The following is a 20,608-nucleotide window of genomic DNA, read 5'->3' on the forward strand; positions in this document are numbered from 1 at the left end:
GCATTTTTAATGCCTAGCTGTTTAACTATGGCTGGCTGGCTGCAAAATTGGAGTGCTTCTAATACCATCCAGATTACTAAACTGATATAAATATATTTTTGTTGCTCTTGCTCTGTTTCAGTGATATTTTACATTCCTGTGCTACATTTATTTATTGGTTGAATTTATCACTGCTTGCACTTGTAAAGTAATCCCATCTGCTTGTTACTACACTTCCTTTTTCTGCTCTGATTGTCTCCATTGTGTTATTTAGGAGGGAACTACTGATCATTGGCTCTTAGTGATTTATCTGATTGGCCTGAGGGTTTATCTTTAGAAAAGTCTTAGATCATACTGGTATAACTTTGTAGATACTGCTCTTTTGTGCCTAGCTGCTAATCTGTGGCTGGCTGGCTGCAAAACTGGAGTGCTTTTAAGACCATCCAGATTACTAAACAGATGCAACTATATTTTTTGTTCTTGCTCTACTTCAGTGATATTTTACATTTCTGTGCCACTTTTATTTATTGGTTGAAATTATCATTGCTTGCACTGTAAAGTAATCCCATTTGATTGTTACTGTACTTCCCTTTTCTGTTTTATTCTGTCTTCCCTTTTCTCCCACCCACCTGCACAAATGTTGTTGTGTTCTTAAACCTTGGTTGCTTTTAAATTGCCTACTTCTACTATAATTTTGATAATGGACACCCCTCCCAGTTACATCACATCAGTTAATTCTATTGAGTACACGGAGATGACTTAGGAAGACCCACCCCTTATTTTCTTAACCCTGAATTATCTTCCATTGCTTCCCTTTCTACTAAAATAAAAAATAAAAAAAGCATTTCAGTTGCTTTTACTGTATTTGTCTCTTCCTACTTTATTACTTTATTTTACTTTTGCTGCTTGTTCTTAAAGTGTTCAATTGCATTTTTTCTGATGCATTTATTACTGGTGTTAGTTGCCTGATTAAATTATAATTGATACTCTAGGCTCTCAGTTTTGGTTTAAGGATTTGGGCTTCATGCCATTTATTTTACATTAAGAAGGTTTGTGATCAACACTCTTGTGGGAGGAGAAGGTGACCTCTGTCCTTCTGGGCTGGGAATTGCTGGGTGAAGGCTTATTGTGCATGTAGTTCTACGTGTCTTTGTCATGGTTTGCACACTTGGGTTCCAAAACAGTTATTTTACATTAGGAAGATTTGTGGTCTAAACACTTGTGGCAGGAGAGGATAGCCTACACTCTTCTAAATAACTGGGCATTGCTGGTTGAAGGCTCATTGTTTCTGTTATTCTGAAAGTGTCTTAGTTCTGGGTAAAGCATTTGGACTCCAAACCAGTTATTTTACATTGGAAGGGGTGTGGTCTAGAGTCTTGTGGCAGGAGAGTCTGATCTACACCCTTCTAAGCTGGAAATTGCTAGTTGAAGGCCCACTGTGTCTGTCTTCTGAAGTGTCCTAGTTATGGATTAAGTACCTAGGCTGTAAAACCAGTTGTTTTACATTAGGAAGGTTTGTGGTCTACACTCTTGTGGTGAGTGAATGTGGTCTACACCCTTCTGAACTGAGAATTGCTGGTTGAAGGCCTATTGTGTTTGTCTTCTGAAGCATCTTAGTTCTGACTTAAGCACCTGGGCTGTGAAACCAGTTATATAAAATTGGGCAGGTTTGTGGTCTAGACTCTCATGGGGGGGAGAGTGTGGCCTACACCAAGCTGGGAATTGCTGGTGAATTGCTGCTTTATTTAAATTGTTTTTGCTGTTGTGACTGTGATTTTATGCACTTTGAATTTCTAGTGCTTCTGCATTTTATAGCATAGGCTAGATTCAGACTTGCTAAATCTAGACTGTTTGGTATCACTTGAGTACTAAAACCAGCCCTTCACTGAGATGCTGAATGATCTGAGACATCCGCTGTTTCCAACTAACTATAAGTGTTTGCTTTTGCTCTTATATTGCACATTTAATTTGTATTTACATTCGTTACTTGTCTGAACTGTTTTTTGCCACATTATCACTTGTTTTGTTTAAGGCCTCCATTTGCACTTCTCTGTGTGTAGCGCACCATCATGCACTGATGCATAGTTGGTGGTTTAGATGCAAATGTATTGGTTGTTAAATTTTCCCTTACCACTTAACTTGTGGTCCTCCAGAGGTTTTTCCTGGCCCTGCTCTACTATCAGGTGAAACAGTAAGCCTAGCCTCAGAGGTACCAACATACCTCTCACCCATTGGCAATTTCTAAGTGTGACCTTTTCTTACTGACCATATAAATTTACCTAACACTATGGATGCACAATTTCCCACAGTTTCCCCAGCCAACTTGGTCAATATGGGCATCTTGAGGCAATGTAGCAACTGTTTCATGTTCACTGACAACCCTCTACTCCTAGTCCACATACAAACTCAACATGTGAATGATGCAGCCATATTAAGAACCTTGAATCCATGCTCTCTCACACACCTGTTATTACATATGACAATGAGTAGGTTGTTAGCATGCACACCTCACCTCCTACTCCTCCCTCACCCACATCACACATACGTACATAAGTGGAGGACTTCACTGAAAACATACCTAAACAGCAGAGACCTCCCAAACACAAGCATGCTACACATAATACTTCCTTTGCAGAACACAATACACATAATAGCTGACATACCAGTGTCTCACCCTTAAGGCAAACCATAAAACAAAACATATTCGTCATAGGTGATTCCATCGTGAGACACACAGATGTTCCTCTAACCAGGCTGGATAGGAAAAAGGTCACGGTCAGCTGAATGTCAGGTGCCAGGATATGCCATATCACACATGCACCTCAGGTCTCTCAACAACAGGTACTGTTATGACTCCGTCATAGTCCATTTTGGTGTGAACGACTTGAGATGTACCTCTCTGGACTATATGAAGAGAGACATGACTGAGCTCTTGGTCTATGTATCTCAGGCAGGTATGTCCCTAGACTTAAGATGCATTTTACCTTCACCTAGGATGATGCCTCAATACAAAAAGAAAATGACTGACTTCAATAATTGGCTTAGTTTTTAGTGTCACTCTAAGTGGATCCAGTATCTGTCAGCCTGGGATGACATGATCTACAGACCTCGATGCTTTGCCAGAGATAATCTACATCTGTCACCCCTGGGATTTTGGCTACTGGCTACTGGCTAAGGCTCTTGTCACCCCCATAGTGCCTTTTTAGGCAGTGTCTCAAGGACAAAAATACTGACATAAAAACTCCATCTAAAAACAACTTCAAAGTTATGCTGCTAAATGCTAGGAGTCTTAACATGAAACTGAATTCACTGGAAGCAGTTCTCAACTTGGAAGATGTAGACATTTGTGCAGTCATAGAGACCTGGTTAATGGCTGTGAAGATCACCCCAGCCATACCAAGTTACACCTCTTTCTACAGGTTCAGATCACAAACTGAAGGTGTGGAAACTAAACGAGGCAGTGTATCAATTTTCGTGAAAGATAAATACACCTCCAGATTGGTCAAACAGCATGATTCCCTGGAGGTACGTCAGGTGAAGTTAACTGTTGGTAGGACACCTATTCATATCATTGTCAGCTACAGGACCCCCTCCAAGAACCAGGACACCCATTCTGTCTATTTGGATCTACTTTAATCTATCAAGATACATCTGAACACCATGGTTTGGGGTGACTTTAACTACCCATCCATTCACTGAGCACATTACTTGTGCTCAAACTCACTTGCTAGGTCCCTTGACTTCATTAATTCCAGTGCTCTGGACCAGCTGATTGATACCCCCACAAGGGGTACCAATATCCTGGATCTGATGCTTACCAATATGGGGGATCACTGTAGCACCCTCACTGTGAGGTATTCCCCTGGTGAGATCTTACCATAAATAAGTCTTATGTGAACTAACTATCACACCTGACGCGCCACAAGCAGCAACTAAACTAAAAAAATTCTCCAAAGCAGATTATACCCTCTTACAGGATGGTATAAATAGCTTATCTGCACCTCCCCCCTCAGATGGAACTGACAACTATGCTGAGTTCTACACCAATGCTTTATACAAACATTTGTATAACTGCAATGAATTGGCCATACCTGATATGACCAAAACAAGCTCCTCAAGGAAGAGCAAACCTTCCTGGTGGACAACTGCCATTAACAGGCTTTACAATGACAGGAAGAAATTGTTATCTAAGAGGAAGAGGGAGCGAACCCTAAATGGGAAACACTCCCTCATCAGTTTAAACAAGAAAATAAGTGTTCTTGTGAAGTCATCCAAAGCAAACTATGAATCTAAATTAGCTTCCACAACTAAAGACAACCATAAGGGATTCTTTAGTTACATCCATAACTTAATAGGAAAGGCCCAGATTTGTGCTGAACTGGTACTTAAAGATACCACATATACTGAACCTGTGGACATAGCTAACCTGTTGACCAACAGGTTCTGCGAAAACCTCACTCTCTGTCCCTGCCATACGTACCCCATGACATCCCCTACAGCATATATGGGACCTGATAACATCCCAGGCTGCATCCTACATGGACGCCAACAAGAATTAGCAATACCACTGGGTACTCTTTTCAGTCATAGTCTAAGTACTGAATGGAAAATGGCCACCATTATTTCCTTGCACAAGGATGGTACTTCTACTGACCCCAGGAATTATAGACCTATTAGCCTGACTAGCCTTATCTGCAAGACCATGGAACGAATCATCATGGACCTTATCAACAAAGATGTAGGTAATCTCCAAACACTTGACCCTACTCAGTTTGGATTTGTCAAAGGGAGATCAATCCTGTTAAAACTGGTGGACTTCTATGAGACAGTCAACAAGGCCAAGGATAAGGGGAAATATGTACATACAGCCTACCTGGACTTAGCCACGGCATTTAACACTATCCCCCACTCAGGCATTATTGACAAACTCACCCAGCAAGGTATTAACCCTTGTACCATTAGATGGGCTGCTAACTGGCTCACTGATAGAACCCATATAGTCTAGCTCCAACAGCAATCCTGTAACCAGTGATGTTCCACAGGGATCAGTCCTAGGATCTCTACTATTTGGAATCTATTTCTCTTAAGTACAAGCAAAAACTAAAGGTCTGTGGCTAACAAAGTTTGCTGATGACTGCAAACTGGGTGCAGTCATGGAATTTCCAAATGATGTCAACATCCTATAAGGGGGTCTTACACAAACAAATGATTGTTGCCAAAGTAATGATCTTAAACCCAATGCAAAAAATGTATTATCATCCCTTTTGATAAGGGCAATGTTCCTGCTAACTGCCACATCAATAGCAACACCTTAAGTGCACACTCAGTGGCGAGAGACCTGGGCACTCAGGTTGACAGCAACCTCACCTTTGACCACCATGTATCTGCAGTGGTAAGAAGGGCATTCTATATTGCTCATCTCATAAGCAAGGGCACTGCCTCCAGAAAAAAAGAAGTTATAACCTCCCTATACTCTTCCCTCGTCAGGCCAATAATTTAGTACACTGCCCCTTTTGGTATGTACCTTTCTAAGCACCTGCAGTAATTGGAGAGACCACAAAGGGTCCTCACAAGAAAAATTCTAGGTCTTCAATATATGTCCTATGTGGATTGTCTGAAATCACTGTCACTTTATTCTGCTTCATACAGACTACTCAGAGGTGACCTCTGCCTTGCATACAAGGCAATCTCTGACCCTGCTTTATTGGAAATGCTGCATCGCCGTAAGTCAAATGATACACAGGTTACTTGCTCTTTAACCTGGTCTGTGATGTTAATAGAAACTGCATGAGGGACAGATTTGTCTCCCAGGGGTTACCACACCTTTGGAACAAACTCCCACTTCATGTCAAACAGAGTACCTCATTGGCCCTCTTCAAATGCAATCTGGATGATTGGATGGGTAACCATAAATTCACCCCAGGGATTCCACCTGTGTCCCTCTTGGAAAGGGGCAATAGGTGCTGATCACGGAAATAAGGGTAGAACTTGGCTAGGCTTGTAAGGGCCCTAGGGCCATTAGCCTAGTAACTTCCTACAATCCTGTGCTCCTATGTACATAATATCAAGATATATAATGAGCAGCAGCAACAAAGCACATTATGTCATGCATTTAGTGATGTAAATACTTGGGTATAGAAGGAGTTTGGTGAGGCCATGAAGAATGAATAGAATGGCCTTCAAAAGGTTCAACAAACCACCTAGTAACATACAAAGTGCATGTGTGTGTGTGTGCGTGTGTGTGTGTGTGTGTGTGTGTGTGTGTGTGTGTGTGTGTGTGTGTGTGTGTGTGTGTCTGTGTTTGTGTGTGTGTGTGTGTGTGTGTGTGTGTGTGTGTGTGTGTGTGTGTGTGTGTGTGTGAGGCTTTCAGGAAGTGGTATTAGCATTTTTAGGAATGAATACTTGATCCTGGTGGACACAGCCTCTTTTGAGAGAACAGTGCCAGAAGCAACTGGTGGGACTGGATCCACATCTGTAGATATAGTCACTGCACCAATTAAATTGCTCCATGGCGGCAAGGATGTAGGACTGATAAAATCCAGCAGGAAGTGTTGAAGGTGTTGGGTACTGCTGGGATATCATGGTTAATATGCCTTTTCAATGGTTTGGTGAAAGTGAGAATGAATACCTCTTTAATAGCAAAATGGGTTGTGGTCCTCATTTTCAGCCAAAGTGGATAGAGTAGTATCTTACATGTATGTAAAAATCACACACCTCAGCCTTCCTGGAAAGTGGTTTACTGGGATTTGGAAAAGAAACATCACCTGACAGATGAGCCTCTGATGAATGCAGAAATGCAGATTTCATCCTGGTCATAGTCCTTGTCAGGGAACACTGGGCAAACGTTTTGTCTCTGCACAGATACTGGAAGGGATTTGACAGTTTGTTAGTATGGTCTACATTAGCTTTATGGATCGGACAAAGGTTGCGTGTGAATATATGAATGCTTTGTTGAAGGTGCCACCACAGCACACGGTTCCAAGGCAACTGCTGAGAGTTGTTTGATCCCTGCATTTATTGAGCTGAGTCTGCTGTCTTGGTGTTAAATTAGATTTTAGCATCTTATTTGTTGAGCACAAACTTAGATACATTAATATTTACAATAGATGAAAGACAAAGCAAACAATTAAACCACATAAGAATGCTATTTTACTTGTGTCCTGAATTACAGAGGATTATGATTTACAACCAATTTGCAAATGTCTTCAAAAATGGATTCAAGAAATTTACCTTGACAGCAAAGATCACAAGGTGAATTTCTTGAACTGACTTCAGTAATACTTTAAAAATATTTAGGATCAGAGACCCAATCATAATTTGTTGTAGAGCCTGGCGCTTTAGCTGCCCTAATGTACTAAGAGGTACAGTAGGAGTATGAAGTGTTTTACAGCTTTGAAAGGTGTAGCACACCTGCTGCCACACAAACATGTAGCAGTTCACCAAGCAGTCAGACACTTCACCCCCCCCCCCCACACACACACACACTTTTGTTACTTGTGTAACAGCAGAAAGTGCACTACGACTTTTGAAGCTAAGGAATCACAGCTAATGTTGTTCTAAAAAAGATACATACAGAAAAAATACATGTGTTATATACATGATTTGTGTGATAATGCTTTAAATTCAAACATTCGACATTACTTAATTAGTGATACTCACATTAACTCAAAACAATTTTCTTTCTTCTTGTACTCTATTGCTGTCTCACATTCTGCATTCACAATGCTGATGGGTGGTGTGGTTGAAGTTTGCTGAAAGACAAAAGTTGAACATTTTCAGCAACTTGTCAGCTCATGGGATTCTTCAGCAGTTCTGTTCTAATGGCCCCCAGTGCTGCCCAATCAGCTTCAGGCTGACACACACACACACACACACACACACACACACACACACACACACGCACGCACGCACGCACGCACGCACGCACACACACACACACACACACTGCACCCTAAAGAAAGAAAAGAGAGTATAGCTTACCTTTTAACATCTACCACAAAATGAAAAAACAAAATTTATAATGACACTTAAAGAAAAAAAAACTTTGTAAACCTCAACAAATTGGTAAGCATATCACAAAGATACTCGAAAATAAGAACTTTGAAATACATTTTTCATGCTATTGCATTCATTATTTACTGACCATTATATTGCTTTGTTATTTTTCAGAGTACAAAGTATAATGTTTGAAGAAAGTGGTATTCTGTGTAATGCTGGGGGAGGGGGTCTCTGGATTTGACTGAGAAGTACCAACAAGCAGGGAAAACAGGCAGCTGTAGCCATCACCAAAACAATGGTCCAGGAGTGGAATGAGTTTGGTGAGGCAATGAAGAATGACTTTATCACAGCCTCATAAAATTCTGGCAAACTTTCCAGCAACTCAGGAGGGGGGCACTGGGATATTGTTCAGATGTTTACAGCAAAGGTGGATAAATGCTGACCTCGACAGGTGACACTGCAAAGCAGCAGACAAGACAATCTGAGTAACTCCTTAATCCACTGGATATGCTTCCTCTGAAGAGACAGTGCCAAAAGCAAGCAGTGCAATTGGGTCTATTTCAGTAGATTAAGTCAAAACTTAGATAGATAGATAGATAGATAGATAGATAGATAGATAGATAGATAGATAGATAGATAGATAGATAGATAAACAGATGCCCTTCTTCCCTGCATCCTGCTTTGAATTTTACCTAAGCAATTAGTTTACAAGTGTGAGAACACGACAAGCATGGAGGTAACACAGTATATACCGATAAACAGAAAGATAATTCAGCATCTGAATATTTGGTGAGAAAATATATGGGTCTATATTATATAACCGAAGTTTTATAACTTCGAATACCATATGGTTGATCCCATATGGTCGAAGTTATAAAACTTTGAATATATAAACAAAAAAAAAAAAAAAAAACCCACAAACCACGAAACTAAGGGTTATAAGCAGGGGGGGGTCAAGCCCTCCTGCACCCCTCGCTCTTTAAACATACCAACTCTGAGACCGCATTATAATGCGGTAAAGGGAAAATTTCCATTTACTGCACTGTAGTGCTATCTCGGAGTTGGTATAATTAAAGAGTGGGGGTGTGTGGTGGGCACAGCCCCCCACATGGCAGGGTGCAGGGGGACTTGCCCCCTGCTTTAAACCGTCAGGTTACTTTTTTTTTTTTTTTTTGTACATGTTCGAAGTTTTATAACTTCAACCATATGAGGTCGACCATATGGTATTCAAAGTTATAAAACTTTGGTTATATAATATAGACCCAAGATATACAATCCACACAAAGGATGATAATTTTTTTTACAAAGTTTCACAAACCAGTGTGCCATCACATAGTACACTCTTTTAGTTTTTCAATTTACTGAAGTAGACCCATATATATATATAATATATATTTTATTATATTATATATATATATATATATATATATATATATATATATATAATGGACTTAGGCAATGGACTTGGACAGCCAGTAAATGGTTCATTCCCAGGTCCCCGCTTGTAAATGTTTCAACCCCCAAGCCCCTGCTTACACTTATCAAGGATATCACAGCTTGACAGAAATATGGGATGCATGGCCTGCCTTCAAAAGGCCCTAGTGATAATTAACGAAGTATACACCTATGAACCTAATAGTCTATGATCTTTGCAACAAGTAAACACAAAACAAAATCTATAAAAAGCACTAAAAAATTAATAAAAAACAATAAAAATATAATAAAAAATTCACGAACAGACTGGAGATAAAACGGAACCGATTATTAACAAAATAGTCTCACAAGAGCATGACTGAGCGCTTTCACCTTCATAGGCTTCATCAGAGTTGTGCTTAAATCACCAGTTATGCTAATTTATATGGCCAACCCCATATGTAACTTCCTAGTCAGTGAGATAATTATACTAGTGCCAATCCAAAGAAAAATAAAAAAAATGAAACAACATCAATATAAGCAAATCACTAAAAATACCAGTATCATCAAACTGAGACATCAATATAGAATATACAATATATAAAAACATTTAATCCAAAACATTGAGTGCAAAAAAATTTTGGTGCAAGCCATAAAAATTCCCTAACTCCACATGATATTATTCCACATATTTCTATTATTGTGTGAACTCATTTCTAATGCTATCATTTCTAATACTCTTTCCTTCTATACTTTAAAATAGAAGAAATAGAAATACTGTCATTCAATCCGGGCTCAACCCTGGCATTTAATCTTAACTGCCATTTGGTTTCCTTGATTTCAACTTCCAGCTTGGGGTCCCTCCCTCTCTGACTGGTGTAAACTCCATCAATGACAAAAAATATGAACCTTTTGAAATTGCTGCAGTTAATGCTATGCATATACAGGGCACTAGTTGACCTCCTGTTCCTAATGTCTCTAGTATGCTTGGACATCCTATCCCTCAACCTCCTTGTGGTTTTACCCACGTAAAATCCTGAACATGTAGTGCAAGTTGCAACATGCACTACCATATCAGTGTTACAATTGCATCATCCTGGGCATTGGAGGTTCCTATAGTAGCTGGCAATCTCAACATATGGTCCATCATTGATGAATTTTCCCCAGTTACAGGCCCCACATTTACTCATCCGGGACCTGCATAATTTGTCTGGTGTCCTGCCCTGTATTTCCAACAATTCTTTGATGTTGTGCCCCTTACTATAGCCAAACTTAGGTTTGCTTCCTAGCATACTCTTGAGGTCAGTGTCAAAGACACTTTCCCAAATAGCACAACATTTTGTTCACAACTGTGGTGTTAAGTGGTTGTACTACATTACTATAACATCACCCCCAAAGGATGTCTGCTTCATGTCATTCACTACCCACTCCATCATATTCAAAATATGTGTAAATTTTGTCACCCTTCCTCTGTTAACTTCCTTCATTATCCTAGAGAGGAAACAGAGGTTGTCCATTTCCTGAAGGTATAATGAGTCATCACTCATCAGGCGTGAATTCCAGACCATCTGGCCCTTGACAACACTTCGTTTTTGATGTGTGGGGTGACACCTATCAAAGTGCAAAAGCTTGTTAGAATAGGTCTCTTTTCTAAAGATACTACATTGCAAGCCACCCTTTTCCTTGTCCAACTGGATATCCAAACAATTAATTATTGTTGCATGTAATTTAAAGATAAATCTCAAATATTGTGCTGTAATGTTCAAAAAATCTACAAATTCCTTGGCTTCATGCTCATTGACTGCCCACAAAATAAGGATGCCATCCAAGTACCTTAAAAATAAAACAACTTTTCCCCAATAGGGGGAGGAGAATGCATACCTTTTCTCCCATTCAGTTAAGACCAAAGTGGTGAAAACAGGGGCACATTTACCTCCCATTGCCACTCCTGTGGTCTGTCAAAAAAATCCCCCTTCAAAATAGAGGAAATTATTTCTCAGAATGATGTCCATCATCTCAACCAACAAATTAACCTTGTCATCACTAAGAGTCCCAGCCTCCCTAAGGCTTTTATGGTATACGTCTAATCCTTCCTCATGTGATATTTCAGAGAATAAATTGTTGACATCAAGGATGAGAAAATGATAATTGTTCTCCTTATTCACACCCCTTAACACTTCCAGGCAATGCCAAGAGTCCGTAAGCACATGCCTATATCCCTCCAGTACTTTTTTGGAATAATAGTCAACACAGGCAGCCAAAGGCTTGTTTTCAATGTTCTGGTGGCTACAATTGGTCTGAAAGGGGGGTTGTGTGGAACTTTGTGTGTTTTAGGTATACCAAATATAGCCAGTATAATGGGGGTCTCATTGGTTAAGAAATCAAATTCATCCGTCGTACTTGTACCAACAAGGAGTGCATCCAGAAGGTACATATCAATTTTGCAGTAGGCTCTGTTGATTTCATTCCTCAAAACCCTTTCATAAGTTCTTGCATCATTAAGAATGTCATACATTTTACGTACATAGTCCAAATGAGACATCATAACAAACCCTCCCCCCTTATCAGGTTTCATTAACCTATATTCCTTATTATTGATCTGCTCTTTTAGGCATGCCCTTTCATCACTAGAGAGATTGTCAGGGGGGTTTGATCCAGAACTACATACCTTCCTGACTTCACTTTCATATAATCTCTCAAAGGCATTCACCAATGGGTTACAAATGGGAATAAATGTGCTACTTTATTTCAACAAAGGCACTGCAGTGTCCTTCAGCCTTTCCTGACCAGAAAAAAAATATTCTTAAATTAAGTTGTCTGGTAAATAATTTTAGATTTACTAACACATTTGCCACATCAAGTCTGTAATGAGGGACAAAACTGATGCCCTTCTTCAATAGCTCAAAATGTGTATTCTTTACCTGTAAATCACTCAAGTTAAAAATAGTAAAACCCTGTCTGGTAGTAATGCTCCCCATTATAATAGAGGCCCCTAGTGTGTCACTTTTGACTGATGTTTGATTAAATAATCCACTGATGGAAACATTGCAAAATGCATGTGAAAAAGCATTGAGAAACGTATCACTGAAAGTATTAACATTGTCATTATCACAGCTGTCATGAGAAACATTCAAAAAAACATTAGGAACATCATCAAACATATCATTTGAAACATCAGTACATGAACTGTTCAAAGACACATTTAATACCTCATCTCCCCCCTCCCTCTCCCCCTCCCTCTTTTGTTTGCCAGTTCGAGTGCTCCCAAACAGTCTGGTTTCCCCGGGTCATTAACCGTTCTGGTCACCTTAATTGAGGTGCCTGATCTAAAAAAAGTTCCTCATTGTCATCGTGGTCATTGCCCACCTCATGGGGGTCACTAGTTATTCAAATCATAGGAAACAGAATCGGAGTTGTCATGCCTCCTTATGGGAGGGGGGTGGAGGGTAGCCCTTCTTGGCAGCATAATCACTGGAGTCCCTACAAATCTTTTGCTGCTTCTTAATAATATTATCAGTTGTGGAGTTAGGGAATTTTTATGGCTTGCATCAAAATTATTTTGCACTCGATGTTTTGGATTAGATGTTTTTATATATTGTATATTCTATATTGATGTTTCAGTTTGATGATACTGGTATTTTTAGTGATTTGTTTATATTGATGCTGTTTCATTGTTTTTTATTTTTTCTTCGAATTGTCACTAGTATTATTATCTCACTGACTAGGAAGTTACATATGGGGTTGGCCATATAAATTAGCGTAATCGGTGATTTAAGCATGACTCTGATGAAGCCTATGAAGGTGAAAGCGCTCAGTCATGCTCTTGTGAGACTATTTTGTTAATAAACAGTTCAGTTTCATCTCTGGTCTGTTTGTGCATTGTTGTTTTTATTATTTTTTAACCTATGATCTGTGCCTGGCCTTCAAAGCATCCTGGGATCTAGCTGTTATGGACCTGTTATACATCCACAAAACAAATGGCAACAGAAACACCTCATATAGAGACAGAAACCTCATCTGCAATGTAAATTGTTGGAGGAACAAGTATGTGTCTCAGTGAGTACCCCTTCTCTATAACAGGCTACCCATTCCCTTGCAGCACTACAGTTATAAGTGCAACTTGGATCAGTGGATGGGAAAGTGTAAATTTACCCATGGTCTGCCACCTATGTCCCTATTAGAGAGAGAGAGACAGAAAGGTTACAAATGCTCAATCACCCATACCCAAGCTATACCCCCAATAAAATGAGTGACGAGAAAACCTTTCAAATAGACTTGAGAAGCATGGCTATGCTTAAAAAAGTCCCTTTAGGGTCATTCGCCTAGTAATTACCTATGAGCCTCTATCTGGGGTATGAAAACAAGTATACTTTATTATCTCAAAATATATGCCCAAAATTTGTTCATTCATTCATTCATTCAGTAAATGAAGAGATTCCCAAAGTTTTGGAACTATGGATGATGATATAAAGTCAGTGGTGCATAGTTTTGTCTGTGGGATTTTGAGTGAGGGTCCTGAAAGGGGGATTGATCAAAGCTGAGAGTTTGAGGATCTGGGTTTATAGTTATAGGCTATGAAGGTGAAAGACTACAGTTTTAACAGTCTTGCAGACAATTTGTTTTAGGGTAGAAGGAAGAAACTATCAAACTCTGAGGAAAATCAAGGAGGACATACGGTCTTTGATACATAGTGAGAGTCTTGAAATGGAAATTGATGTGAGTTTTAATTTTGACTGAAATGTTCAATGTTAAGGGCTATAGTTTTCAAAGTATAGTAATGATAGATAGGACCTTTGTTTTAGATACAGACTTTTTGTTTTAGTTAGTGTAAGGCACTGATACTCTTTTCTTTTCTTTGGTTGGAGGGGGGGGGTACAGCAATAGAACTGCAACCATAGCTGTTAACTGCTTGTAGGTTAAAAGGTTGTCTTTAATGCTGCAGCAGTTATAAGGAGAGTTTTTTTAGAAGTACAGCCTGTTCATGCTGGCCCTTATTATACTTATCCAATGCTCAAAGTCTAAATGCTTGCCAAACCAAACACCTAGATAATGAATGATTTATAGTCTCTAGTTTATCATGGTTATTATATCAGCTGCACCAGTCAAAAGGCTTGTGTGTGTGTGTGTGTGTGTGTGTGTGTGTGTGTGTGTGTGTGTGTGTGTGTGTGTGTGTGTGTGTGTGTGTGAGTGTGTGTGTGTGTGTGTGTGTGTGTGTGTGTGTGTGTGTGTGTGTGTGTGTGTGTGTGTGTGTGTGAGTTTAGTAGTAAAGGCATTTACTGTGGACAGATGGGAAATAAGGACGAGCCTTTTTCTAATTCTTGTTTACTTTTTTTAATTGTGGTACAGATGGGCCTGGACCAGTAAGTAACCATAGCTGCTGCATATAGAATAAATGGAACTTGTGCCTGATCAGTGAACTGTATGCTAATGAAGGTACAGAAGAGAAGTACAGGTGGAATGGATGTTTGGAGAACACATTTAGAGGGTGCAGTACTAGGTGACAGATTTGAATATATAACTTTACAGAAAAGGTTCTGCTAGAAATAAAACCCTTGAACCATGTAATAACATTATGGCTTATTCTTGAAGCAATAAGGGTTTTAAGAAATATGCATACTGTATGTCTTCCTTTAAAGCAGAATTGCTAGCAAAGTGTTCTGCAAATAAAAGCATTTAAAATAAAAGCATTTTTATTATCTCACAAGAAAATATGTCCTTGGAACAGAAACACAGGTAATATTCAAAAGCTTGAAAAGTAATTCACAAAAAAATGCCTGAAATTTTAAAAGAAAAGGCATTGTAGCTAGTATGCTTTTATATGGCTTTGTGCAGAAAACAGACACAGATGGCAATCACAGAAGGTAGATTCTTCATGTTTTATGTACAGTTTAGTATACACCATTTTGTCACACGTCTGAAAGGCACTGGTACAAGCTGCAGTACTGCTCCATACTCTATAAAACAGAAGGCTGACAAATCCCTTATCAAAGTCATAAGGGATCAATTGTTTAGACTAAGCGGTGATTCAGAGTACATGAGGAAAGCACTTTTATCACTGAGTGGAGAATAACACCACAGAATGGACTGATAAAGGGAATGGCTTACCTGAAGATGATCCATAGGTTCTGCAGTGACTGAGCATAACCAATGGAAATCCTACTGTGAGATGATGATGATGATGATGTAAATGGGACAGAAGACACTAACAGAGTAGGGGATCTTAACGAAAGAATGGAAGGGATGGAAGAAGAAAAGGAGTTACTGCAGAATTGTTGATTTTGATTTGGATATACAAACTCTCAGAATACAATAAAAAGATCTGCAGTTTTGAACTGACTTGAAAAATTATTTGGAAATTCACTTCTGGAGTATTCGTATGCATACCTCTCAACCTGCTAGTGCAAAAAATCTGGACAAAGCCCAACAGCATAGGGAGATAAAGGCCCACAAATAGGGACACATTTTAAATATTGCTCTTATAAGCTTAAAGCGTTGCTACAATAACAGGGTTTGTTTTGACATACATTTTCTGAAGGATTTGAAGTCTGAAGCCCAAATGTATGTCATTATTTAGTGACTTCATTCCTCAGATCATCCCAGTGATTTGCCAGAAGACCACAAATTTTATGAGGAGCAGACCAAAAGTAAGAGTCAAAAATCTGGACATTCTGCGAAAATCTGGACAGTTGAGAGGTATATTCATATATCAGTACTAGCTAAATGTTTGCTACAGGATAGACTAGACTCACATCATGTTCCAAGTCAGGCCACCACAATGGGACATCAGCAAATCCCCTGCTACCATTGCATAGGTAGCATATCAGTTCTTTGAAAGGATATTCTTTAAAGCTTTTCAGAGAGACATGTTTCTTAAAACCAGCAATTTTTCAAAGCTCTTCTAATCCATAACTGGCATCTCTGCAGTATTTATCTTTCTCAGAGACGCAGCTATCCTGGAACTGGTTATATCAGGTAGAAAGGTACAGAGCACACAATAACACACATACTGTTACATTTTTAAGAGATGTGCTTGGATTCATACTCAAATATCATATAGGGAAGTACTAATAAGTGGCTATTTGAAGATTGCAGATATTCAAAAGTCAAATGTGTAACACATTTGCTATCAGTCTGTGGCAGCCCACTATACACATGCGTCCTTTTTCAGGAGCAGCCCAGGAGTACTGTCTGCTGAGGTAACTTACTCAGGATCAGTGAGACCACCTCCACCAAGAGATTGGTAACAAGCAGGGTACCCCAAGGCTCCATGCTGGGCCCACTCCTGTTTGGCATCTAATTCTTGGAAGTCAAGACTAAAGTTCAAGGCCAATGGCACCGAGTTCACAGATGTCTGTAAATTGGAAACTACTATAGAACTCTTCCCAAGACACCAAAGTCTTGCAAGAGGGTTTATGACAGAAAAATGACTGATGCCGAAGCCATTGCCTAAAACTCAATGCCAAAAAAATGCATTATAATATCCTTTTGGAAACTGTTAATGCATGTTAATTACTCCACTGATAAAACATCCCCAAGAGTCGACCGAGTACTAAGGGATATGGGAACTTATGTAGATAACAATCTGGCCTTTGAGCGATGTGTAGCTAAGAAAGTAAGAAAATCATTCTATGTAACCCAACTTGGAGAATTTGGAGCATGAATACCCTGTCCTACACTGATTGCCTAAAGACTCTGCCTCTGTATTCAGATTCCTACAGGCTGCTGGCAGTGGATCTTTGCCTGACTTATAGGGTTTCCTCAGACCAAGCCCTGATGGATTTGTTGCCCATGTGCAAAATAAACAGCACCAGAAACACTAGATCTAGGGATATGAACTTCACTTGTGACATAAACAGAACATGCGGAAGTGACAGATAGAATAGGCTCTCCATCCATGTAAAACAGAGTTCATCCCTGACCTATTTAAATGAAACCTTGACATTGGCTAGGAAATTGTAAATGTACCCCTGGTCTGTCCCCCATGTCCATTATAAACAAAGGCCATCAATAAGAAAAGTATTATCCTAACTAACACCCCTCCTACAAATCCTTAGTTACCTCCCTACTAACATGCCCCCCCCCATACAAACACCCATGATACTTGGGACACAAATGACTTGGGATGCATGGCTAGGTTTGTAAGGGTCCTAATGGTTGTTAGCCTATTAACAACTATGAACCTATAAAACAAGAAGAAAAGGTTTATCTAATGAGGAAAATATTACTTTTAATCATAGGTTCGTAGGTGTGTACTAGGCTAATGGCTCTGGAGCCTTTACAAACCTAGCCCATAGAAGTGCCCTGCCCATTGTGTCACCTGATGTTAGTTCCCAGTGCCTCTATCAAGTAGAGCCACTGGATTGATCCCTGGGGTGAATTTTCTATTTCAGATCCACTCATCAAGATTTTTCTTGAAGAGGGCCAGTGAGGTGCTCTGCTTAGCATATATGGGAAGTCTATTCCAGAACATGGGCAGTCTCTGAATTATGAACTTGTCCCTCCAGCATGTTCTGTTGATTGTGGTAATGAGGTTGAGGTCTCTGGAGCATGTGGTGTGGAGGGACTGGGATTTCTTTAGATGTAGCATTTCTAACAGAGCTGGGTCAGACATGGCTTTGTAAGTCAAGCAGAGATCACCTCTTAGTAGATGATATGAGACAGAGAATAGCTGGAGTTTTTGAGTCTGTCCATATAGGATATGTGTTTAAGACCTAGGATCCTCTTCATTAGGTACTTTTGTGGCCTCTCCAGCTGTTGCAAGTGTCTAGTGAGGTGCATGCCAAATGGGGCAATCTACTCTATGATTGATCTAACGAGGGAAGCGTAGAGAGAAATGATGACCTCTTTCTTCCTGGATGCAAAACCCTTGGTAATGAGATGTGTCACATTGAAGGACTTTCTGAACACATGGACAATGTGCTGGTCAAAGGATAGATTGCTGTCAACCTGTGTCCCCAGATCTCTTATAATGCCTCTCCCATCAATTTGGTAATTAGTGGGAACTGAGTTTCTCCCAAAGGGGAAGATGCCGCATTTTTTGTGATTAAGCTTAAGGCCATGGTTTCGACACCAGTCATTGGTCTCAGTGATGCCTTTCTATAGGATGTCTGCATCACTTAGGGAGTTAATAATGGCTCCCAGCTTGCAGTCGTCTGTGAACTTAGTCAGGCAGAGTCCCTCCATGTTAGCCTGGACTTCTAAGAAGTAGATGCCAAACAGGAGAGGACCCAGGACCAATCCCTGTGGGACTCCACTCGTGACTAGTTGGCAGTCTAACTTGGAGCCCGCTACTTTCTGTCAGAAAAATATGTATTAATGTGTGTATGCTTAAATGCTAATTAGAAACTAAATAAGTTAACACGTTTTTCATTCTATTTTATATGCACTGTTTTATATATAGTTGAGTTTCATATGAGACTGAAAAGATGCTTTTTGAAACTGCAGTGTGCTTTCTGAAACTTGCAAGATGCCCTCTGACCTAGTAATTGCTAGCACAGCAATATTCATGTTTATGCCTTTTGGAAATGTACTTGAGAAGCAGGTGGTTATCTGCTAGGTCAGGAGAAAATGAATGAACAATGCTATATTCTGTAAATGTAATGATTTTAAACAATCAGCTCTGTTCGAAGTATGAGAACATGTGCAGCTGCAGAAGTTTAGAGATAATATAGACAAAGGATTGTTAGAGAAATGAACTACTTGCTTTGTGCTCAAATTAGCCATAGTACCTTGAATGGTAACATTGCATATATCTAACTGGTGGTAGCCAAGGCCACGTTGTTTTCCTTAGGAAGTTTCTCACAAAAATTGATAAATCAGCAGAATATTGTAAAAACAATTATTACTAAATGATGATGACAAAACTTATGATTCACTACGTCAGCTTGGTAGGCAATGTCTTATTAGAAAGTGTATAAAAATGTAAGCATTTCCTGTTTCTAGTTAGACAAACTCTGTATTAGCACGTTTTTGTCTCCTTGCTGCAAGATTAAAGTGCCTTAACCTGAACCTACCGTGTTTTGATCATTTTTAAAGTATATTTTTCCTTTTACACTTTCACACTGTGGGTTCTATCTGTGAGCCAATTTGCAACCCACCTAATGATATAGGGGTTGATGCCTAATTTGGTGAGTTTATCAATAATTCCTGAGTGAGGAATGGTACCAAATGCCTTGGCCAGATCGAGGTAGGCTGTATGAACTGCCCTACCCTCATCCAAAGCTCTGGTGACTGACTCCAAGAAGTCAACCAGGTTGAGCAGGCATGATCTACCTTTCACAAAACAAAATTGGGTGGGATCTAGAGTTTGGAAATTCCCTATATCCTTGTTAATTAGGTTCATGATGATGCACGCCATAGCATTACATATCAGACTTGTCAGGCTAAATGGGTAATAATTTCCAGGGTCTGTAGTTGCTCCCTGTTTATGGAGATGGATGACTGTAGCAGTGTGTCATTCAGTAGGGACAAAGCCTGAGGTGAGGCTGTGAGTGAACAGGACACACAGATGTGGTGCCAGTTCACTTTGTAATTCATGTAGAACACAGATACGGATATTGTTGGGTCTGATAGAAGCTGTATTCTTGGCCTTAGACAATGCAGCTTTAACCTGTGCTGCAGTAATGTTGGGTACCTAGCATTCTTCTGGTATTGAGATTGGTCCTTTGAGGGGGGTAGAGTGGGGTAAAGTTGGCACTGATTCTGTTGGCCAGTATGTTGGCAATATCTGTTGGCTCAGTATAGGTGGTACCATTGAGCAGTAACTCAGGGCAAATCTGGGTATTGCCATGTTGATTTGTGATATAACTATAGAAGGCTTTGTGGTTGTTTTTAGTGTCTGCTGCAATTCTGCCTTCATAGGTGGCTTTGGAGGTTTTGAAAAGAGATCTCAACTTTTTGTTGAGGCTAATAAGGCAATTTTTCCAGTCTGGGGACTTCACCTTTTTCTGAAAGTTTCTTCCTTCTGTTGTAGTTTATTAATGGAGGGAACCACCAGATTGGCTTCCTTTTTTGGAAGAGAGCATCTTGGTTCTGTTGGGTATGGCTAGTTCCATGCATTTATATATGTGTTCGTACAGTACATTGGTGTATGATTCAGCAGTCATGCATCTATTTTCCATTGGCATGGGTGTCGTGAAGTTAGCCACCTCTGTTTTTAGGAGTCTAAAGTCAGCTTTGGAGAAGTTTGTAAGGGTAGATAACTTTGGGGGGGGGGTGT

At 39.7% G+C, this 20,608-nt stretch overlaps 1 protein-coding gene across 1 annotated transcript in view; it reads right to left on the reverse strand.

The window, feature by feature from the left end:
• SPTBN5 (spectrin beta, non-erythrocytic 5) overlaps positions 1-20,608 on the reverse strand; it is a 1,783,454-nt gene that overhangs the window by 118,822 nt on the left and 1,644,024 nt on the right. Inside the window, exon 66 of the mRNA XM_044073536.1 lies at positions 7,639-7,730. Coding sequence (XP_043929471.1) covers positions 7,639-7,730 — 92 coding nt within the window. The remainder of the gene's footprint in view (positions 1-7,638; positions 7,731-20,608) is intronic.

This window comes from Protopterus annectens, chromosome 6.part0 (assembly GCF_019279795.1).
Source record: "Protopterus annectens isolate FY-2018-M chromosome 6.part0, PAN1.0, whole genome shotgun sequence".
Lineage (NCBI taxonomy): Eukaryota > Metazoa > Chordata > Ceratodontiformes > Protopteridae > Protopterus > Protopterus annectens.